General features: G+C 41.4%; 1 protein-coding gene across 1 annotated transcript in view; it reads right to left on the bottom strand.

The window, feature by feature from the left end:
- Positions 1-269: 269 nt before the first annotated feature.
- Positions 270-24,837, bottom strand: part of LOC149008224 (ABC transporter G family member 31-like) — an 87,411-nt gene continuing 62,843 nt past the window's right edge. The window contains exons 19-24 of the mRNA XM_089167215.1: positions 8,779-8,912; positions 8,426-8,653; positions 5,841-6,012; positions 5,647-5,734; positions 886-1,052; positions 270-761 (exon numbers count right to left, since the gene is read on the bottom strand). Coding sequence (XP_089023341.1) covers positions 495-761; positions 886-1,052; positions 5,647-5,734; positions 5,841-6,012; positions 8,426-8,653; positions 8,779-8,912 — 1,056 coding nt within the window. The 3' untranslated portion in view covers positions 270-494. The remainder of the gene's footprint in view (positions 762-885; positions 1,053-5,646; positions 5,735-5,840; positions 6,013-8,425; positions 8,654-8,778; positions 8,913-24,837) is intronic.

The raw sequence follows: 24,837 nt of genomic DNA, 5'->3' as shown, positions 1-24,837 counted from the left end.
TTTTGTTGTTTTTGGGAGGGGGTAGGGGAAGTTTGGATCGTCTCCCCCGACGGTTGTTGACCACCACGAATTACAGGGGCCATAGGATTAGGGTGATGGAATTTATTTATTATTATTTTATTATTTTTTACTTGTAAGCCCCACAGAATTTGTGGTTGTAATGCCGTCGGAGGAGCACCACACTCGTTAGGCAAAGGGCTGGAGAAGTTTGATTATCCAGGGGATCAATGGTACCTGTGATAAGTACAAAAGTAAACATATGATGAGGCATGAATGCGACTTTCTTTCTTTTTTTTGGGTACACATGGATGGTACTTTCTATCATCGACAAGATATCAAACTAGGGTTGTGAGCATACAAATGGGTTGGGGATAACTAATCCAAGAGTACAAACATTATACTTCTCTAGTCTAACGATTTTGTGGGATGCAAGAATCATTACCATCTCCAGTGCCACCTTCACATCTATTTTGTCCATGAGACCCCCAAATCATCTATCTTTTCTGGAAGTTAAGGATCTTGACAGAGACTGCATAGACAGTGAAGAAGAAGAGACTGAAGGCAATGAGGACTGCAACAGAAACACCAATCATTCCTGAGTTGAAGCCAAGAGTAACACGGAGATACTCCTTCACAGATCCCTCAAATCCAGGTCCAACAAGCTTGGTCTCGACGTCTCCTAGCTGGGAGGTGATGAAGCCCCTTAGGGTCCATGCCAGCGGGCAAATATAATAGAACCAAATCCACCAACCTGGGATACTCTGAGAAAAGTTGGAAGCATAGAAGGAAGATAAAAGGATTGTGAATATCCATGGTAGAAAGAGTGAAGAAAATAATCTAGCCCATGGAAATATCCCTCCCCCCGAGAAATAGTAAGTTACTCACTGGTTGTGGGACTAGAAAACCAGCAAGCAAATTCCACAATGAGTAGAAAGCTGAAGAAATGACAGCAGCCAAGTGCAGATTAGGTGTAAGACCAACAGCCATCATCCCATAGAATGTGAAGTACATAAACGTGAGGAACATGAACAGAGCATAGAGAAGAAACTTCGCTGCAAATAGATCATATTAAGTTAAAATCATTACTCAAAACAAAATCCCACATGGAACAAGCAAATAATTATAAATGACACACAAACTAGAACAAGCAAAGAGTCTTGGTTTGAGTACTAGCTGAGTTAGTTGTTGAGTCCTTGGTTCTTTTTAACTCTAGCACATGTGGAAATTAGAGTTTTAATTAAATAGAATTTAGCATGTGCTTATTAGAGTTTTAAGTTGTTTAAGCTTTTATTTCAGCACGTGTCCGTTGGGGACTTCTAGATCCTTTTATTTATTTATTTATTTTTAATTTTCAATGGTTGTGATTGTGGTGGTGGGATCCTAATCTATGAAGGACTCCCAATTAGCATCAAGTTCTTTCAGTAGGCTATAAATAAAGGCCTACTCTTTCTTTGTAAGGTTAAGTCTGATTATTGAATGAAAAAGTTATTAAGGACCGAGGATCTTGTTGAGGGGGCTCGGCGGATTTTTAGTAAGTTATTCTTCAATATTCAGCACCCTCCTTCAAGCTTCTTGAAAGTTCAAGATCTCTCTACAGCCTTCAACAATTCCAGCGGCCATTATAATCACAACAGCCTTGATCAAGCAAGTAAAATGACTGCATCCCCTGCCCTCACCTCCCAACCCGTCGCAATCCTAGGCAGCCCCTCCCCCACCATCGCAGCCCTCCTCTCCCCTTCCTCTTGCTGCCATGACCTGGCAGCAACCTCCCCCACCCCCTGTAAACATTCCAGCCCCCTCACCTCATCCCTACGGCACCCTAGTCCTTCCCCAGCCCCTACACTATTATGCACATGCCCTAGGACCCTCCCCTCCCTTCTCCAAATCTCTCAGCTCTCTCTCTCTCTCTCTCTCTCTTTGTTTCTTCTTCCCTACAGCAGCAGTAGCATCCCTCCCCTATTAGGTCCCTAATCCCCCCTCCTGTTTCCCTCCTAATTGGATCGCACCTTATCCCTCGTCCCATCCCTACCCTTAATTCCACCTGAAACCTAAAACCTAAAACCCAAACACTTCTAAAAATTCTGCATTTCATATTTTTCATTAAATTTCTGCAACTCTTCTTTAGCCTCTAGACCTAAACCCTCACCCATACTCTACAATCATTAGAACTATATCTGAAATTACAAAAGTCAGCAACAAAATTCCCATTCCCCCACCTAATCAAAACCCTAATATCCTAGTTTCCAAACTCTACTGTTGATTCCCAGATCTGAAACTATTTTACAGCAAGTTCTAGGTTAAAATTCACAGCCTCTCCAGCTCAAGCCTGGCTGAATCCCTCTAGGCCTTGACTTAATCCTTGTGAGCCCTAAAATCAGTCCAAAACACCTCATTAAATTAGAACTTATTTGCTGGCAGATTCTGGGCAGCCTTTAATTTTAGGGAAAATCCATATGAAACCTAACCCTAAAATTGGGTTTACATCAATATTCCATCTATGTTTTAACCAAAAAAAATAAAAAATATTCCATCTATGTAATAATCATATTAGGAAACTTTTTACGTATATATTGTCCATTTAGGATCAATACAAAATACACAGATGCATTGCATCTAATCTTCTATTTTATTTTTGCTAACATGGTATCCACAGTCCAGCATCGATTTTGGTCCTTGGCTTCTTCTCTATAAGTACTTCTACTTTGTCAATGCCGTCTCTATATTATTGTCATTCAAGCAACTAATTCATCCCCTTGGTAACAACCCCTCGTTCAATCTCGTTGGCAAGAATTTTTTGGTTTAAGTACCTACAATCTTGGATTGTAGAGCTACTAACCACATAGCTTTTGATAAATCTCTTTTATACATCTTGAATCTTCCATCTGATGCCTCTCCCATCACATTGCCTAATGGTTCTGTTGCCATTGTTATGCACATCGATTGTACTTTTTATTTTATTTTATGGAATTCATCTTGACAATATTCTTCATGTTCCTACATTTCGTTTTAATTTATTGTCTATCACTAAACTTGTGAACTCTTTTCATTGCGATGGGTAAGCAACATGGGGAGCTCTACTTTCTTAAATTGGTTCCCCCTCTAGTCTCAGCAACTTTCCTAGGCATTCATTTTGATCTTCGGAAATTGGTGTTTGGGCCATCCTGGTTCACCTTCAATACCCATTTGAAACATTTGGACTATAATATTATTTTTTTTCCCAATAAATGCACATGCACTATATGTTCTTTGGTTAAGCAAGTTCAATTGCCTTTTTCTTTAAGCACTATTGCCACATCTTGTTTTGAATTAGTCCATTTGGATGCACGAGGTCCTTATCAAATAATATCTATATCTAATGCTCGTTTTCTTTCTCATTAGGGTTGATGATTTTTCTTGAAGCATGTTGATTTGTCTCACGTCTTCTGAATTTCATGTGAATTTTTTTATTATAATTTTTTGCCATAGTTGAAACTCAATTTTAGTTGCACATTCGGTGTCACATATCTGACAATGGGACTGAATTCTTTCAATCAACCTACCCATTTTTCATTTAGCTTCAAAGGGGCTGTTCACACTCCAGTTGTGTCTCCACTCCCCAAAAAAAAAAGGGGTTGTGGAGTGGAAACATCGCCGTTTGCTTAATGTTGCTCAGGCATTATGTTTTCAATCTCATTAGTTTATTGAGTATTAGGGTGAGTTTATTGCCACAACTATATATTTAATTAAGCATCTTCCAACCTGACTGCTTAATAATCAATTTCCTTTTGAGCTTTTATATAGGAATCCTCCTTCCCTCTCCCACCTTCAAGTTTTTGGGTGTATGTTTTGCGAAAAATACTTAAGTTCAACATAAATTGACAAACGAGCATCTCCATGAGTTTTTATGAGTTGGCATATTCTTCTAATGGTATCTCTCTCTCAGAGAAAATATTAGTGGACTTATTAACAAAGATAGTTATGTTAGGATGCAAGCTTGCCAATACACCTGTTTAGCCCAACTCACATTTGAAGGCCAAGGCTACCAATGGCTAGTAGGGAGACTCATTTATTTGTCCCACTGACTCCCACATCAGAATAGATATAGCCTTTGCAATCAGTCTAGTAAACTATTATACGCATGACCCATATTCCTCTCATCTAGATGCTGTGTACAAAATTTAAGGAACCTAAAGGCAGTTTGATGTGAACCAGGATGTAGGGTTTAATTGATTGATGCAAGCCCTAGGTCAGGATCCTCTTCAAGTGAATCAACAATCTTCTAGGGTTTGTAATACCGTACTATTGAAGGTAATTGGCTGGTTTATGGTGCTATGGCTTTAGAAAGGGGAAGGGTTAAGTTTGAAACGTTGTCCTGTTGAACTTAGATTTAGGGTTTTAGATTTTAGGGTTAGGGTTTGGATGGAGCTACACTTATGTCGAGCATTCAAGGAGGGATGGGGATGTTAGTCCTTAAGATTTGGTTGATTGGTTAAGTAGTTTTAGTTATCGATATTTCTACAGTTTAGGGTTTTCTTGTATAGAAGATGAATTGCTGGAGTTTCTAGGGTTTAGGGGGAATGGAAGGGGCTGAAACTTTAAGTTGAAGGTAGGGGACTTTTTATGGATTCTAGTTCCTACAGGGAAAGGATCTAGGTCAAGGGGAGGGGAAAATCTTAGGTCTAGAATGCTGCTCAACTCAGGGTTTTAATTTCTGGAAATTCCAGTAGTGCTGCAAGCTCTAATGGGGAAATGAAGATGAAAAGAGAAGAAAGATGGACTAAGATTGTAGTCCAAGGTTAGGGGAGAGGAGGGGATTTAGGTTCATGGATGGGGGAGGAGTTATAGAGCTGCTGCAGGGTTTGAGGAGGGGAGATGAGGGCTTGCGATGGGGGGGGGGGGGGGGCTGGATTATAGAATTAGGGTTTGGAGGGGTAGGGGAGGGCTGCGAATGAGAGAGGAGAAGAGGGAATGAGGTGGGGGGGGGGGTCTGGTACTTGGAGAATGAAGTTGGCAGCTGGACGTGTAAATTTTCTGCAACACTTTCTCTTCTTGAAGTCGCCACAGGCCCCCTCTAGGGAACCCATGACTTTGTTGGCTGCCTTCAACTCTCAATCAATTTTATTAATCATAAAAAGCTACTGATTACAATATTATGAGGCTTATTTATAGCCTTTGGAAAGAAATCACGCTAGGACTAAACGTACAAGACAACTCAAACTGAAACTCCTACTCGACTAATGACTCTTATACAAGGAACCTTCATATCTCACTCTACAAGATTCCAAATTGAATTTTGAAAGTAGATATGAGACCCTTGTCAAGAGGTGGGACAAAACTAAAAGGACTCCACAACTCATGAATTCTGAGTATAAAGGGTAGAGCTGTCTCTAGGATATTGTTGAGTAATATCCTACACTGGGAATTTCTAATCTTCTTGTACTCTTCTACTACAAAAAAACAACAATAAGCCTTGTCCCAACTAAATGAGGTCAGCTACTTCTTGTACTGTTCTACTAATATAATAAAAACTTACATCTGTCTCTGAAACAAGTTAAAAGTTCACAAACCACTCAACACAAATCAGCAATAAGCATCCATAGGAATCAATGATTATGTTACCTATAGTTCTTTCAAAATTGACCATAAAATAATCAGTAGTTATGTTACCTATAGTTCTTTCAAAATTAATCATAAAATATGTGATGACCGCAAATATTACTGTTTGTATCACAATATAAGGAATCTCTACGAGGCCCTGTTCACAAAAAAAAGGTAATATATTGAACATCAGATCTTCAACAAGAACATTAATGATAAAAAAAATATTAAAAAAAAAAAAACACACACACACACAATGTTACCTGGGAGATTGCATAGGGAAAGGGAGAGTACATTCCGGCTGCTTTTTCTCTATAGAAAACTGTCCTCTCTATGGAAATAACTGGCTGCACTGAAGAAGAATTATTGACTCCAAGAAACAAGCTTGAACAGTAAAGAGCGCCCATAACCACAAGTAAGTGTTGTGAGGTGTCCCTATAGACAGGGCAGGTCAATCCAGTAGTGTCATAACTTAATTAGCATTGAAGCTAAAAATTGGAAAGCAAAAAACTCTGCAAATGAGCCAAACATCTTATAGGTGCAATTATCTGATGTCCACTCCCATTGCATTTAGTTTTGTTCAGATCATGATAGTACAAAACACTCATGAACAGGTAGAGTTCAAATTTTAATCGCTTTTTAACAGTAGTCATAGTGAAAGACAAGAATATCATCAAAGCTGTTGTCTAGGGCTGATTTGGAGGGGTTTTAGTCCTTCTCGATCCTAGTGCTAGGACTAGAAATCGAGAGGGATAATTTCCTCTCCTATCCACACATGGATTCCTCATTTAATTAGTTTTTTTATTGGTTAATATTTCTTAGTTTATGTTAGACTAGTTTCCCATTCTTTCTCAAGTTTAATTCCTTTTCCTACACATAGTAGGCCCCTGATTGTAAACTATAAATAACCTATCAGGGCAGTGAATAAAGCACAATTTTCTGAGTAATAATCTCTTAATCTCAACAACATGGTATCAGAGCCTCAGGCTCGATAATTGGAAGTACCTAGTGTGGAACAATAAACCTCTAAGACCTCTTCTCAAGCTTCTTCAACTTTCACAGCTACTTCCTCTTTGTGCAATTGGTTCCTTTTCCTTTTTCATAAGTTGCTGGTTCTCCTCATCAACTTCTCAAACCTTTTTTGAAGATTGAACGTCAACCATTAAAACAGGTGAGCTGCAGTTCCTACTTCTACCTTACAGTTGAGGACAGCAGTAAGGGAACTCGACGGACCAAACAGCTGCCCTCTTTCTTCCCTAAAGGAAAATAAGAAACCCAAACCAGTTCTTCCCTGGACCTGTTCTCTTGTGCCTGAAGTTTCTTTTTTTTTGAAAAATTCTTCCTCCTTCAAAACCTAACCTTACAGCAGACCTGTGGAACTTATTTTTCTGCTGTGGCTCTATGCCAGGAAGATTTACAATGGAAGCCATTTAACTTATTAGGAGCCTTATGGAAAGGTATAAAGAGTATAGGAAAGATCTTCATATGGTCTTTATTGACCTAGAAAAAGCTTATGATAGAGTCCCTAGAGCGTTAATTTGGTAAGTACTAGAGAAGAGAAATGTTACAAAGAAATATAGACAAGTTGTGTATACCCACCATCAGGATACCTTAGCATTGGGGATGATGTGATTTGCTTCAATTGTCGACTACCTCGACAACCATCAGCACAATATGTCATGGGACATGTATTGTGTTTGGTATGAAAATCAGAGCATATGAGGACACCTGTATTAGACTCATGTCACTCATCACTTTTGTTGGTATGTCGTCTACTTGTCTTAGTTATCTTAGTCTATGACTTAATTGAAACATTGTAAGTTGTAAGTTGTAAATTGTAACCATGCTATGCAATATAATTTGTACTTCTAGGAACCAGTCATTTGTTAAACTTGAATGATAATTTTTTAGTGGTTTTTTTGGGTAAAATACTAGTTCCTTTGTATTCATTTGGAGGTCATGTAAAGCTCGAAACCAAGGGTTGAAAAAAAAAAAAAAACCAGGTTTTGACCGAAATTTCAGTTGTAGACGTCTCCCTTCACTTTTCTTCTCTTCTTCTTCTTCTCCAGCTTATGGCACATCTGGAATTGCAGAAACTTAAAATTCCAGATTTGCAGCAAGAGTCCTAAGGCTAATAGGACCCTATCCCTTGATCGAAACCCTTCCCCTTATTAAACCTTAACTACAGTACCCTTCCCCCGATCCCAACTTCCAGCCCTTCCGCATCACTAAAACCCTAGAACTCTACAAGTTGCATTGTTATTAGGAAACCGAACCCTAGAATTCTTCAAAACCTATTTCTTAAAGCCTAATTCAAAATTGTAGTTCTGAGATTACAATTACAGCAAGGTATAAGGATTGAAAACATAGAACCTAAGCGTGGCCTAACATTCCCTAACCCTAGCCTAGCCCTTGCATTGATATAATTTATCATAAAAACCCTCCACCAAAGGGTATTCCAGCCCTAGATAACTGCTAATTTTCAGGGAAGAGGACCGTGGAGTGAGCCTAGACCCAGGGCATTATTCCAACCAACCTAACCCTTGATCTTGGTTCACATCAAAATGTCTCTAGGGATTTATCTTATGTTGCCCTCCGGGTATTTCAGTAACTTGTAACCTTTATCATTATTATAAATAAAGGTGGGCTGTCACATTCGCGTAAGCTCTATTTACCAAATACTTGAAAATTTATCTAAAATTTTCACTATATATGATAGGATGGAAAATACATACACTTGGAGACCAAGAAATCAGTTAACAAGATTCAATTACTTGAGTGGAATATTTTAATGCAAAATATTATCAGAGCAAACTAATAAAACTTAATTGCAGAAATAAAATAGTACCTTTTTGAACCAACATCCCAAAATATTGTACCCATTATGAATGCACTAAGTGTAGTAAAGGATAGACGCACGACATTGTATTCGGGACTTCTCCAATACACAAGATTTTGCTTCCACAAACACATCCGAAATTGACCAATACTATCTTGTGCAAATACAGAAGAAAACTTCAATGGCTCAGAACCAGCAGGTGGGATGCTGAAATTCATAATTTTAGCTTCCACTTCCCTAAAAGAATAAAATTCTGGTGAATTAAAAAATACATGATGACAGCAAAAAGTTTACAAATTGGGTAAAGTAATCAATAGAGAGGGAAAGGAAAACAGAATTTAAGACTATGGAGATATTATAACCTGAACATATCAGAGTTCCTGTACATCTGTGCAAAATCTAGACAAAGTCTCTGCTCAGTAGCTGGTGTGGTGATCTCAAGCACCCACGTTGCTGGATTGTACCCACTGGGAATAGGAGGAATTCCATGAATTGCCTGCAGAAGGAGAAGAAAATTGGATAAATCCATTGAAAATAAGTAGGACTAAACAAGATGACGGGCCCCTGGTTACATGAGTCTATACTCGTGGGGCCAGAAAAAGTACTGGCAGTTAGGCCAGCAGATGCAATTTCTGGTCTGAGCTGTTCCAGATTGCAGGTACCCACCTCCAATATAGCAGTGCATATCGTCCTCAAATGGGTGGCCAAACAGAGGTGGGTATTAACAGATGCTTGGAAATTTATTTGCATTGCTTTTGTGCCGACAGCCCAAAGACTGGCCTGGCTTGCTTGCATGGGCTGAATATTTATACAACACAACCTATCATGCTTCCACCAAGATGACACCCTTCAAGGCTGTGTACAGACATGACCCTGCATCCTTACTCCACTGGGATGGACATCTTACCAAGGTTGGTGAGGTTGATTCCTACCTACAGGAGTGAGACAAGATTTTGGAAGAATTCAAAGCCAACTTGCTGGTAGCACAGGACCGGCTGACGTTCTGCAAAGCAGAATTGGCGAGATGTTTCTTTTTGAGGTGGGCCAGGTGGTTTTCCTCAAGTTACAGCCCTATTGCTTCAAAAGACTTTCTCGCAGGCTAAACGAGAAGCTCAGCCCTCAGTTCTATTGCCCTTATCCAATTCTTCAACGGATAGGCCCTGCAAGCCTACAAACTCCAGCCACTTCCCACCTCCTGAATTCATCCGGTCTTCCATGTGTCTCAACTAAAGAAGGTGATTGGCCAAGTATCAATTACAGCCACTGCCAGCCTACCTAGCTCAAGATTGGGAGGTTGCACTCACACCAGAGGAGCTGTTACCATACCATTCAACTCAACACCGGCTTCAGTTTTTTATTTGACGGAAGGACTTGGCACACTGTGAAAACACTTGGGAAGACTACTCAGAACTGAGCCAGCAGTTTCCTGACTTCCACCTTGAGGACAAGGTGAAGCTCAAGGGGGAGGAGTTGAGGGCCCTTGGCTACATGAGTCTATAGTCGTGGGGCCAGAAAAGGTGCTGGCAGTTAGGCCAGCATATACAACTCAAATAAGAAGACTAAATAAAAAGAATAAACAAGTGGGTCGTGTATGGCAAAGACCTAGGCAGTTAGGCAGTTCAGTTAGGGGAATCCGGAGGCAGTTATGAGGCTAGAAAGGGAACTTGAGGGCAACAAGGAAGAAGACAGTATTTTGGGTGTGGTAGCAGGGCTGCTACAGGGGAATGCTGGACTCTAGGTAATCCAATTCTTTGCTATTTTTCCTATCCTATTTTTTCTGCAATTGTGAATTCCACTGTATTATGTGCGAGAACCCATCACAAGTAAATTTATTTAATTCTCCCACGTCGTGAAATAGAAATTTGGAAAATTTTCATATTCCATACATACTTAAGTACATGAATGAATATAGACAATAAAGTAGCATAAGCATAAGAAACTTCTTCAACAACAAATCACCCAGCTATCCATTGTAAAATTTGCCACAAATAGTTGATTAGAAAGGGATTTATATAAAGTCAATGATACAACTGTGGACAAGAACATTGGTTGCACCTGCAATATCTGCCTGTGGAAAAACATCCCACTGATGTCTCTGAGATTTCATAGTTTTTTGATAGTCTGAGGTGGGACAGAGGATTAGTGAAGGAAACATCATTGACTCAGAGGTCTCGATATTTAGACTAATTATATGCTTCATTGTTTACCACTGCAAGCTAGCTTTAAGTGCCCAAAATATATGCATATATATATATGCTATATATATATATATATATATATATATATATACATGGATATATATATCGCAAACCTTGTCTCTAGCTCACATACATGATACATCACATGGGAATATTGATTTCTGGAAAATTCTCCAAATCATTTGGTACATTATAAAGATAGAACAAGTAGAGAAAAACATTGCAAGTGTGGAACCAAGAAAGCTTCTAGCAGCAATGCAGTCATGAATTCAACTAAGAAATTACAAATAAATTTTCAAATTAGTACATCATATCCAATGATTCTCTTGTCAACACAAAATTCCTACTAGATACATTCTTTGACCATGCTAGCAGGGTTTGAGCCATGTTGGCTGAGAGGGAAACATGGTCCTCACCCAGAAGCAAGGTTTAAAGTATCCCCCGATACTATATGATACATGCTGATACGTATCCATATTTGTCCCAACCGATACGATATGTCTCTCCATTGAATTACACTAAAATACATTAGCCAGAGCGATACAATACTCGATACAGGACGATACGTCTCTTAAAATCACTTGACCAATATGATACTCGATACCGATACTTTAAACCTTGCCCAGAAGATTCAAAATTTCCCTTCTTGGACAGTGTTAATCCTCTGCAATTGAATTGAATAGAGCTAATTGGATGGCAAGGATCCACATAGCTGTCTCAGTTACCTTGTTTACATGCAAGCTGTAGTTTTTGTGCTCATTTTTCTTTTACTTTTATTACTAATACTTAGTAATATACTAATTATATTAACCTGGCCCTCTTAAGAAAATTTGTGATCATACTTATTTGATTAACGTAGAAATTGCAAAGCCCTGGTTATCCCAGCCAAAAGAATCAGCAGGTCTCTAGAACAGAAATATCCTTCAGTTATATCAAGTAGGAGAGAGAAATGAGAGCAGTGGCTAATAGCCTAATAATTCTGGAGTTTGAAGATGAGCATATGCATTCAAGGATTTTAGGACATGTTAGATAATATTCCCTGAGATCCCTAGCACTAATTAGTGCCTTTCCCAAGATCCCTTGGGATCTCCTCTTTTCAGTTTTTTTTATCGAATGTAATGCACTATACAAGTGCAGCCTTGCCTCACACAGTCACACTATTGATTAATAAGAAAAGCCTCTCTCGCAAAACAATGGAATGCTCTGGGACTTATGGAAACTTATTTGGTAGAGTCTGGAATCTTCCTCTTCAACTTCTCCTCACTGAAATGCCATACCCAAACCTGGAGGGATCTCCCTGGTCTGTTGGGAAGTCCCAAATCTTCATTAAACCTTGGTCTCCCTCCTCTCCTCTCTGCAGGGTCGACTTTAACTCCCTTTCCTTGTGGATCAATCTCCTTGGCCTTCCTCTCGAGTTTTGGAATAGCGATTGTCTCAGTCGTATTGGATCTAAATTAGGCAAGCCTCTGTGAACTGACATTAAGACCCTCAAAATGGATAGAATTTCGTATGCTTGCATTTTTGTGGACTTTTCTGCATCCAAGCCTCTCCCGGTGTCTGTCTCTATCGCCGACGATCTTGGTCTATGCTACAATCAAGTTATAGTGTACGATTGGATTCCTCACCGATGCTCTTTGTGTTCGTCGTTCGGTCATGAAGATGTCTCTTGCTCTGCTACAAACTTCGCGCCTACCTTCGCTGCCTCACACTCCATGCCTACAATTCCGCCTGTTAATGGATCGTAACCAACTAAAAGGATGGCTTCGACTCCCAAATCCCCTAAAAAAAAATTTAGATATGCTGGAAAAAATAACGGTGTTGAAGATCTCTCAGCCTGACCGCCATCGGAAAACTTGAAGCTCCGAAAGCTTCTCCGGTCTATACTTACCGGAGAATCAAAAGAAAGGGCAAATTCTTGCCGCTGTTGTCTTCCAGAGCCCTGCTGACCACTCCTGAAGCTGCTGCAACTCTCTACGATACTATTGGCACTAAACGACAGCCTGCACCTAAAAAAGTCTCCTCTGCAAATACCATAAAAGAGATCTGCTCTACCACTTCTGGCATTACCACCAAAGGCGTTGGCTTTACACATGTCACCGCCTCTGCTTCGAAAAGTCGATCGTCCGAAAAGCTGGTTCCAGGTAAAGTGATCTCTATCCTTACCTCTCTCGGAACCCCAAATTCGAAGGAAGCCTCTGCGATAATCCCTGCTCCCCTATAGCTTTCAACTGCAAACCTCTCGCCCCCTGACACTAACCTTATACCCGTTAAACCCTCACCCTCTTTATGTTTAACTAAAATTCCATATGGGTCCTCTCCTCCTCTTACCCTTTTACCCTCTAAGCCTAACCCTAATACCTTAAACCGTAAACCCAAGCCCAAGCCCAAGCCCAAGCCCACCTCTTTTAACTCCTTGACCCGAAGCCTCAATATCCTCCCCCTTCCTAAGCCCAACACTAAACGACGCACCCCCATCACCATTCTCGAGCCTCCATTAACCTATCATGGGCCCTCCAAACCCTCATTTCCAGCCCACCCTATAACCCCCAAGACTCGGTCTTTCAAACTCCATTTTCCTTCTCCCTTAAAATGTCTGACCACTACCCGAGAGCCTGACCCCTATTTCACCTCTATGAATACTCCTTTAAACCATGAACTGAACTCCCCATCCTCCAACTCCTCCATAGACCCTAACATTTTTGAAACCCCTTCTCCTCTTACCTCCCCCCTGTGTGAGTCTCCCCACATCAATCCCTTCTTCTCCAGTATCACCTCTCCCTCCCCTTGCCCTGATACCAGCAGCGATGTTGATGCCTTTACCCTATATGTCTCAAATGTTTGAGTTCTTCTTTTGGAATATTAGAGGCCTCAATTCTCTTGCAAAGCAAACTGAGGTTAGGAATACCATCAAGACCACTAAAGTCCCCCTTTGTGCCCTTCTTGAAACCCATGTTCAATTGGAGAATTCCCTTCGGATTGGGAAGTCTATCGCCCCCACTTGGTCTTTCCTCTCTAACTCTTCCTCTTCCATTAGTTCTTCCTAATCTCCCCCCCCCTTTCTCCTCTCTATCATCCATGGATTCAATCATGCCATTGATTGGATCCCCCTCTGGGAGGATATCCGCTCTATCTCTTCTCTCTCCCCTGATCTCCCCGGGGTATTGGCAGGGATTTCAACATCATCCGTTATTCCCATGAGCATGTCGGAGGCTCCACTTTGGATCCTGTTGCTGTTGGAGATTTCAATGATTGCATTAATGATTCAGGTATAGCCGACCTTCGTTGGTCGAGGCACCCCCTCACTTGGCATAACCACCGTTCGGGTTCGGCAAGGATAGCCTTTAAGCTTGATCGATTTCTTGTTAACGCTTCTTGGCTATCTTCCTTCCCTCCCTCCCATGCCTCCCTCCCTAACTCCTCCCTTTCCGACCATTCCCCTTGTCTTGTCCAACTTTCCCCTCCTGCTTCCTTTGGCCCAAAGCCTTTTAAATTCTTTGACATATGGACTTCGAGCCCTTCCTTCATGCCTATAGTGCTTGAAGCTTGGGCCAAGCCTGTCCACTGTCACTCTCTCCCTCTCATTGCCTTTGCTCGTAAGCTTCGTAACATCAAGGATGCTCTCCGCTCCTGGAATTCTTCTACTTTTGGCAACATCTCTTCTAGAGTTGACTCCTGCCGCTCGAATCTCCACCACATCCAATCTCTCCTTCAAAATGAACCCTCCAATCCTTCCCTTGTTGACGATGAGAAATCCCTCTCCTCTGATCTACTTCCCTCCTTGCCTCTGAAGAAAGCTTCCTTCGACAGAAAGCTAGAATCAAGTGGCTTGATCTTGGCGACTCAAATTCTGCCTACTTCCACCGATCCCTCAAAGCCAGAAACAACTTCAACTCCATCCCTTCCCCATCTTTAGCAATGGGACTCACATTTTTGACCCCGGTTGTATCAAAGAAGAGATTGTCTCCTTCTTCTCTAGTCTTCTTTCTCTGCCTTCCCTTCCTATCCGTACCCCTCTCCCCTCCAATCTCATCAATAAATTCATCGACCCAGCCTTCATCCCCTCCCTCTATGCTATCCCATCCTTGGAAGAGATCCTCTTGGCCATCCGGTCCCACAAGCCTAATAAGGCTCCGGGCCTTGACGGCTTTAGCATGTGATTTTTCCTTGCCTCTTGGGATTTCATTAAGGAGGATCTCGTTCGTGCCATTCATAACTTCTTCTTTAGCCCTTTTTAACTCTCGTCCATCAACCAAACCTTCCTTTGTCTCATCCCCAAGAAGCAAGGAGCTTCCTCCCTCTTTGATTTCCGCCCCATTTCCCTCTGCAAATTTCTCTACAAATTCATCTCCAAGATCCTAGTGAACAGACTCAAAAAGGCTTTACCTTCCCTTGTGAGTGAAAATCAATATGCTTTTATCGAGGGCCGTAGTATTTCGAACAACATTCTTCTTTGTGCGGAAATTGTCCGTGGTTTTGATAGATCTGCTCACTCCCCTGCCGCTCTCCTTAAGGTGGATATCCACAAAGCCTTTGATTCCATTCGTTGGGACTTCATCAGCGACATTCTTTCCACCATGGGTTTCCCTCCCCCTTTTATTCATTGGATTGAGACCTGTATTTCCACCCCTCGGTTCTCCATCCTAACCAATGGTTCCCCGGCGGGATTCTTCCATTCTCGGGTGGGAATCCGCCAAAGATGCCCCCTCTCTCCCTATCTTTTCTCCCTTAGCCTTGAGGTCCTCTCTCGCATCCTCCAATCCAAAACTGATCAACTCCTCATCTCTCCCATTCCTAAATGCAAGTCCCTAAATCTTTCCCATCTTGCTTTTGCAGATGATCTCATGATCTTCTCTAAAGTGGACCACCTATCCATATCTTGCATTCTCTCGGCTCTTTCCCTTTTTGAATCCCTCTTGGGCCTCCGTGTCAATCTTAACAAATCCAATATCTTCCTCTCTAGTGTCCCAGACCAGCTCCGTGCTTCCCTTCTCCAGCTCTCGGGCTTCAAGCCTGGTTCCTTTCCTGTGATCTACCTTGGTCTTCCTCTCATCCTTGGTAGGCTCACTTGTCACCATTGCCTCCTTATGCTCGATTATATCCGGAAAAAGCTTCAGCTCTAGAAAGGTAAGCTCCTATCCTTTGTTAGCAGGGTAGTTCTCATCCGCTCCGTCCTCCAAGCTTCCTACCTTTTCTGGTGTGGAATATTCTCCATTCCCAAATCATCAATCCAGGCTATGGAATCCTTGTTCTGTGCCTTCTTGTGGAAAGGGCAAGAGTCCTCTCGATTCATCCGTCCGATTAGTTGGTCGTCCTTATGTCATCCTACAATAGAAGGGGGCCTTGGTATCCGCCGTATCACGGATGTTAACATGGCTTGCCTTCTCAAACTCATAAGAAAATTGCCTCAAAACACAATTCCATTTGGGTTAAGTGGGTGTATTCCTACCTTTTTAGGACTGATTCCTTTTGGACTGCTTCTATGCCTTCCAAGCCCTCTTGGATCTGGAGGAAAATTCTTTTGCTGAGGCCCCATGCCATTTTCGTTATTTCCACCTCAATTGTTTCTGGTTCGTCCACCTCCTTTTGGCTAGACCCGTGGCATCTGATGGGAATTCTCTACAATCATTTTGGTCCCCGCACTATCTATAACACCCGTATCCCCAAATCTGCGCCCCTGTCCACTTTCATCTCGAATGGCTCTTGGTCCCCTGTCCCCCTCCCCATTCTCACACAGATTTGGGAGTCACCCCCTATCTCTAGTTCCTCTTGTGACTTAACAGTTTGGTTGCCTTACCCTAACAAAACCTTCTCCACTTCCTCAGCCTGGAACCTCTTCCGTGCCCATAGCCCCAAGCCCCCTGGCCCCCCTTGGTTTGGTTTAAAAGCTACATTCCCCGTCACTCCCTAACCCTTTGGAGAGCTCTCAACCTTGGTCTCCCCACCCAATCCTTCCTTTCAAGCCGCCATATCTCAGTCAACCCTAGTTGTATCTTTTGTTGGAACGGTTTAGAAGACATGGATCACCTATTTTTTTCTTTCCCTTTCTCTAGATTGCTCTGGGGAAAAGCCCTAGCTTTCAATTGGCCTTGTTAGAGGCGTTCCTTTGGATTTTCTCATGATTGGCCTTGGATTTTGAGAAACTTTGCAAGTAACTCCTTTGCGATCGGATTGGTAAGCTAGTGTACTGTGTCTCTATCCATTACCTTTGGTGGGAATGCAATCTTAGAAGATGGACTTCCAAATCCCGCTCTATAGATAAGATTTGCAATGCCATATATTTTGATGTTTCTTTTAGACTGTTAGCCATTCCCCACCCCCTGTTTATGATACCCCAAGGAATAGACTCATTGTTGTTACCTGGGGTCTCAGTTCTTCCTTTCGGTCTTCTTCTTAAAGACCTTGTATTCTTAAAAGCCTCTCTTCTGGCATAATTCCTCTCTTCTTCTCTCTTTCTCTCTTTCTCTCATCCTCTATTCTTCATTATATAATTATTTGATGAACTTGGTTACACTTGAATGAAAAATCACATGCCCTCATCTGTTTTATGAGGAGGTAACACTCACTCTATGCTATTTCCTCATGCTTCTTTATTTCTTGTTCCACCTCATGTTTTTGGTTGCACTTGTTTCATTCGGGATCATTGTCTTGGGTTGTCCAAATTAGATCCCTGGGCACTAAAGTGCATTTTCTTGGTCATTTCTTGAACACTTAAATGCTGTGTATCGCGTTTTTAGATACCTTAAGTCCCCTCAAGGAAAAGGAACATTATATGCCTAGCATATCCACCTAAAGATTGAGGGGTTTCACAGAAACAGATTGGGCCTGAGCCATTACAATACAGGCAGAGCTAAATCTGGTTATTGCACATTTGTGGGAGGTAACTTGGTCACATGGAGAAGCAAGAAGCAACCTATAGTAGCCAGATCTAGTGCAGAGGCAGAGCTTGGAGCTATCACTTATATGATATGTGAAATCCTGTGGTTAAAGAGACTAGTTCAAGAGATGGGATTTGATACTGAAGCTTCCAAGAGACCCTATGGTGACAACCAGGCTATCTTCAGCATAGCTCACAACTCAATGCACATGACCAACAAAGCAAATTGAAGTGGATAGACACTTCATCAAAGACAAGGTTGACACAAGTCAAGTATGCACTCTCTTTCTGAAGGCTGGTGATCCACTAGCAGACATCTTCAAAGGACCTTCTTCCATTCAGTTTGCTACTCTTCTATTCAAGCTGGGAATGCCTGATATTTATTCTCTGGCTTGAGGGGGAGTTTTAGAGTTCATGTAATGTAGGGGTAGCTAACAAAACAGTCTATTAGTTAATTCTTTATTATGTAGCATTGTTTTACATTTTTACCTTTCATTAATGATAAAGTAATATTTCTACCCAAAAAATAAGTAATATAGGTGTATTGGAGAATTAGACACACACACCATTCTACCTATTAGAGAATATTCTAGAGGGGATCTGACGTTTGTGCCCAAGGGATCTCCTTGGATCTTTTACAAATTTATTTTTGGTATTTTTGGCCCTTATCAGCCTGCCTTGTGTCCATATTAATGCAATATAATATAGCCCCCCTTCTGGCTGCTGCTTCTCTTCATCTCTTCAACTTCCTGCTTTTATTCTCTGATATTTAATTGACATGGTAACAGAGCCCTCATGATACTAGTCAATCCTTAAGCTGATTCTTTCTTTTTCAGCCTTCTTTTCATTCCTTTCTTTCTTCTGGTCAAGTCGAGGTTTGTCTACAAGAAGGCATGACTTCAGCGGGGGTGATTTTTCATCTTTGGGCTCTTGTATGATTTGGTTGTGTGTGCATGATGATGTAAATCTATTTCAGCAATTAAAGCCTTTCTTTCCATGGTTGTTCATTTGATGATGTAGATTGACGGATGACCATATGTATCTCAGAAGGAGATTGAATTTTTTGGGTGGTTGCTTGACTTGTCAGCAGTTCCTGATGTTTTTGGATGATGGGTATTGTTGAAGTAACTTGGATCACAAGTCAGAGCTGGAATGTGGACTGCAAGTCAGATTTTGGTTTTTTTTATTTTTTATTTTTGGTTATTATGAGTCATAATTCTTATCAATATTTACTATCCTAGACAGTTCAGGATTATAATCTACACTATAAATAAAGCATTACAGGGGAATGAGGGAATAAGTCTTCTCTCTTCTTTGCCCTCTCTTCTCTCCTCTCTCTCTCATCACTAGTAGAGCTCCTCCTCTAAGATTGCAACATGGTATCAAAGTAGTAACTCAATTCAGGGATTGTCCTCATCTTCTGACTAACCTTAGCTCACATCTGTTCATCTTGGTCGCAGCACCACAAAGCTGCCTACCCTACCTATGCCTACTTGTTACGATTGAGAACACCAAAATACCGTTAGGTATTTTTATGCTCCATTAATTTTTTTTTCAACTACCATGATTGTATCTCTTCACCATGGCCGAATTTTAGAAGGTGGAATCGTTTCAGATTCAGATCACACAAACAAACTTAATGGTGTTGGTAATTACTTATTCTGGTCTCAGTCGGTTCTTGTGTTTATACACACCAAAGGGAAGGAAAATCATCTTACTAAGGATCCTTCAAAATTGGTTCAACAAATGCTACATTTGCTGCTAAGTTCGAAACGTGGAGTAGAGATGACTCTACTAATAAGATATGGATCTAGAATAGGGTCGAGCCATATATCGCCAATAACACCTGTAGGGAATGTTGTTGCCCCACCAAAGGAGAACTCAGCCATGGTGGCTGGTCGCAGGTGAGGGTTTCCATCTCATGGTATAGGAGCCTCGGTCCTTAGACAAGGTAGGGTAAGAAGTTCAGCCTACTCTAAAAAAACACTGAGGGTATGCACTCATTGCGGCAAAAAGAATCACACTGAAAAGACATGTTGGGCGAATCATGGCAGGCCATAATGGGCAAATAATCTTTACTGATGCCTTGTGGGTGGGCCTACAAGTTGTTCTCATGCAAGAAGGCCACCCATTGCCTATTGGAGCCAAGCTCTATCTCCTTATGCCCACACCAAATCAGATGATGAAAAGGAATAGATGGCAGTGGTGTTAGCAATCCAAAAATGGCAACACTATCTATTGGGGAGGCATTTTAAGGTACATACTGACCAAAGGAGTTTAAGGTATTTGATAGACCAGAAGTTGATGGCTGAAGATCAACAAAAATGGATCATGAAGTTTCTGGTGTTTAATTTTGAGATCATATATAAACCAGGTTGTAACTCCGCCAGTGCTTTGCTGCCGGTCCCAAGCCCGGGTAAAGGAGGAGGGTTGGTGCGTCAGGTCGGCAGCCGGCACCGGAAAAAATCTAGCCAAACCTTTTTTTCATGGATTCGACCTTATATGATAAAAGCTATGCAGGCGTCCCCGAAAAAAGAAGCGACGCGCTACACTATGGCCCGGGTGTAGTGATAAGTGGGCAAGGGTTAGCTAGGGCGTCCCCTGTAAGCGACTCGTCGCATCGGCGCCGGGATGCGGTGATAAGTAGGCAAGGGTTCCCGCGCCGCTGGACGAGTGCGGGTAAAGAAGCTAGTCCATAAGCATAGGATTAGATTGGCATCTTGGAACATAGGATCTCTAACTGGTAAGAGCTTAGAATTGATAGATGTTATGAGGAGAAGAAGGATCAACGTAGCTTGCATTCAAGAGACTAGATGGAGGGGTAAAAAGCCAAAGAGTTGGATGACTTTAAACTTTGGTATACTGGGGATAAAACAAATAAAAATGGAGTGGGTATAATAGTGGATAAAGATTTAAAAATGATGTGGTGGATGTTAAAAGAGTGGGTGATAGGATTATTGCTATCAAGCTTGTAATGGAGAAAGAGTTCGAAATATAATTAGTGCATATGCACCTCAAGTAGGACTAGATGAAAGTCTAAAGCTAGAATTTTGGGAAAATATGGGTGGATTAATGCAAGGAATGGCCAAGGAGAAAAGATTATCATAGGAGGTGATTTAAATGGACAAAGAGGATATGAGAGTGTTCATGGAGGATATGGTTTTGGAGAAAGGAATGAGGAGGGGATTTCAATTTTGGATTTTGCTACTGCTTTGATCTATCTATTATAAATACTTACTTCAAAAAGAGAGATGAACATTTAATTACTTTCAAAAGTGGACAACATAGAAGCCAAATAGATTTCTTCCTAACTAGGACGGATAGATTGTTGTGCAAGGATTGCAAGGTGATACCGGGGGAAAGCTTAACTGCACAACATAGACTTGTGGTCTTGGATATGTGCTTAGTCCCAAGAACACATAAAAGGTCCAAGGTAAACTATCCCGAATAAGATGGTGGAATTTGAAAGGAGAGTACTCTAAATCCTTCGTTAATGAAGTAGTCAAACAAGGAAAATGGGATTTTAAAGGGGATACCAATGCAATGTGGAATGAGATGGCTATGTGTATTAAGAAGGTGGCTAAAGATGTTCTAGGTGAATCAAAAGGAAGGATCCATTCTTATAGAGAGACGTGGTGGTGGGATAGTGAGGTTCAAGCTGCCATTAGGAATAAAAAAGCTAGTTTTAAGACATGGCAAAGAACTAAGGATGTTGAGGATCTTCAAAGATATAGGTTAGATAGAAATGAAGCTAAGAAAATTGCGGGAAAAGCAAGGGAAAGGAAGTATGAAGAGTTATATAATAAGTTGGGCACAAAGGAAGGGGAAAAATCTATTTATAAGATAGCTAAGATGAGGGATAGGAAGAGTAGAGATCTTGACCATGTTAGATGTATTAAAAATGGAGATGGTAAAGTATTAGTTTGTGAGGAGGATATTAAGAAAAGATGGGAAACCTATTTCTCGAGTTTACTAAATGAGCATTCTTCAAGCACTGATGTTTCGGACGATTATACTTTTCACCAAGGCACCAGTGTCCGAACTTATATACGTAGAATTTCGATGTCCGAAGTAAAAGAAGCTTTAAGAAGGATGAAACTCGGCAAGACACAAGGTCCTGATGAAATCCCAATTGAAGTATGGAAGAGCTTAGGAACCCATGGACTAGTTTGGTTGACTAAGTTGTTTAATAAGATTATGAGCACAGGGAAAATGCCAGATGATTGGAGGAGAAGTGTTGTGGTTCCAATTTACAAAAATAAAGGAGATATTCAAAGTTGTAATAACTATAGAGGCATTAAATTGATGAGCCATACGATGAAATTATGGGAGAGAATAATTGAAACCCGTTGAGACACGTAACTACAGTTCGGAGAACCAATTTGGGTTTATGGCGGGAAGATCTACAACGGAGGCTATTTACTTAATTAGGAGACTTATGGAAAGGTATAGAGAATGTAGGAAAGACCTTCATATGGTATTTATTGACCTAGAAAAAGCTCATGATAGAGTCCCTAGAGCGTTAATTTGGCAAGTACTAGAGAAAAGAAGTGTTGCAAGTAAATATGTAGATATAGTTAAGGATATGTATGATGGTTCGGTGACTAGTGTTAGAATAGTGGGGGACAAAGTAATGAATTCCGATAACAGTTGGGCTTCATCAAGGGTCAACTTTAAGCCCATATCTATTTACACCGGTAATGGATGAATTAACCAAAGACATTCAAGATGAGGTCCCCGGTGTATGCTTTTGCGGATGATATTGTGTTGGTTGATGAAACCCAAGTGGGAATTAATACCAAATTAGAATCATGGAGAGTAGCTTTGGAATCAAAAGGCTTTAAACTTAGTAGATCAAAGACAGAATATCTAGTTTGTAACTTTAGTCATGATCGGCGGTTGATGAAGTGGTGATACTTGACGATAAAGAGATTCCACAGAGTGATTGTTTTAGGTACCTAGGTTCAATCATAAGTAAAAGAGGTGATTTAGAGGATGAGGTTTCCCAAAGAATTAAAATAGGGTGGATGAAGTGGAGAGGTGCATCCGGGGTCTTATGTGATCGGCGATTCCATTAAAGCTTAAAGGAAAATTTTATAGGACCGTTGTTCGACCAGCATGATGTACGGTGGGCAGTGTGGCGTTAAAAGAATCATATTGATAAACTGGGGAGAGAAATGAGGATGCTAAGATGGATGAGTGGCAAAACTAGGATGGATAAGATAAGAAACGATCATATTAGAGTTGGTCTGGGAGTTGCTCCCATAAGTGATAAGCTTAGAGAAAGTCGTTTGAGGTGGCACGGACACATTCAACGGAGACCTATAAATGCTCCTGTTCGGAGAAGTGATATAATCCATATTGAAGGAACTAGAAGAACTAGGGGTAGACCTAAGATAACCTTAGGAGAAGTGAGAAAGGATATGTATAGCTTAGGCCTTGTATCTAGCATGGCCTCGAAAAGAATTGATTGGAGGGCAAGAATCCATGTGGCCGACCCCATTTAGTGGGGACAAGGCTTATTGTTGTTGTTGTTGTTGTATATAAACCAGGTTGTGAGAATAAGGCCGCAAAAGCTTTGTCCCATTGAATGGAAGGAGCAATGCAGCTCTCCAGCTTATCCTCTGCAATATGGGAAGACGATGAAGGCTTAGAAAATGAAAATTGGGCTTTCGAACGCTATAAAACTGTGGTGTAGTCATTGCTTGGTGGCACTAATTTTCCAAATTATCAATTGAAGAATGGGACACTTTTTATAAAGGACGAATGGTCATCCTTGAGAATTCTCGATTAATTCCTAAGTTGCTTGCTGAGTTCCACTCTACCCCATTTGGAAGTCATTCTGAGTATCCATGCACTATAAGAGGTTGGCTATTGTAGTTTACTGGGTGGGTATGAAAGGGGTTGTTGAGGAGTACGTGGCGGGTTGTGACATGTCAAAGGAGCAAGCACCAATCTATGAAACCAGCAGGGTTGCTTCAGCCTCTTCCGATCCCAGATTGTGTGTGGGAGGACATCAGCTTGGATTTCATTGGAGCTTTACCCAAAACTCGTGGGGGAGACACTGTGTTAGTGGTGGTTGATCGGCTCTCAAAATATGGGCACTTCATCGCAATTGCCCACCCTTATTCAGCAAAAGATGTAGCTCTGATTTTCAGTAAGGAGATCGTTCGGCTCCATGCTTTTCAAAGCTCAATTGTGTCTGATAGAGATTGGGCTACCATGAGTAAGTTTTGGAGAGAGCTCTTCAAACTGGCAGGAACCAATCTTAAGTTCAGCAGTGTCTACCATCCACAAACGGATGGCCAAACTGAGTTAGTAAATAGGGGCCTGGAGAACTACCCTCGTTGTTTTTGTGCTAGGAAGCTGCGCGATTGGACCACTTGGCTTCCTTGGGTTGAATATTGGTACAATACAACCTACCAGTCAGCCACCAAGATGACTCCGTTTCAAATTGTGTATGGGCGAGAACCTCCAGCATTGCTAAAGTGGGAAGGGGACCACTCCAAGGTAGATGAAGTCAATGTTTTCCTTCTCGAATGGAATCGCATCCTAAATGAGCTGACGACCAACTTACGAGGGCTTAAGACCGCATGAGCACCTCTGCAAATCAGAACCGCCGAGGTGTCATCTACCAAGTAGGGGAGGAGTCTTCACCAAACATCAACCATAAAAAACTTGGCCAAATGCCCCCAATGAGAAGCTCAACCACTGCTACTATGGTCCATATCCAATGCAGATCAAATAGGTCCCATCCCTTACAAACTTACTCTTCCACCTGACTCCAAGGTGCATTTGGTCTTCCACATCTCCTAGTTGAAGAAAGTTATGGGTAATAAAATAGCTACTTAACCCCTACCATTTTGCTTAGCTGAGGATTGGGAATTAAAGCTCACCCCAGAGGAGCTGTTGGACACCTGCTACTCATTTCGTGGACTCTTGAGGTGCTGATTCAATGGAAGAACCTACCCTCCTTTGCAAATACTTGGGAGGACTTTTTGGAGTTGCACATCCAGTTTCCAGATTTTCACCTTGAGGACAAGGTGGAACTAAAGGAAGGGAGTGTTCATAAGCCCCTAATAACTTGGGTGTACAAATGCAAGCATAAGGGGAGAAGCACAGGATCACCACCAGAAGCTACAGTGGATCCCAACCAGACATGCAGGGAACAGAGTTAGTAGGAGGGATAGGTGGCCAAAGAATATTGGATAGCAGCCACAACCTTGCTGACAACAGAGGAGAAGAGATGAAGGTCCAATTGAAAGGAGGGGATTGGTATGAGTTGTAAGCGGTTGTTAGGAATGTTCTATTATGTAAGGGGGAATGAGTGAGGAGAGGGTTATGCGTAA

Source organism: Hakea prostrata, chromosome 8 (genome assembly GCF_041222555.1).
Source record: "Hakea prostrata isolate BN-2017 chromosome 8, UWA_Hpros_2, whole genome shotgun sequence".
Lineage (NCBI taxonomy): Eukaryota > Viridiplantae > Streptophyta > Magnoliopsida > Proteales > Proteaceae > Hakea > Hakea prostrata.
This window is presented reverse-complemented; position numbering and strand designations above follow the sequence as displayed.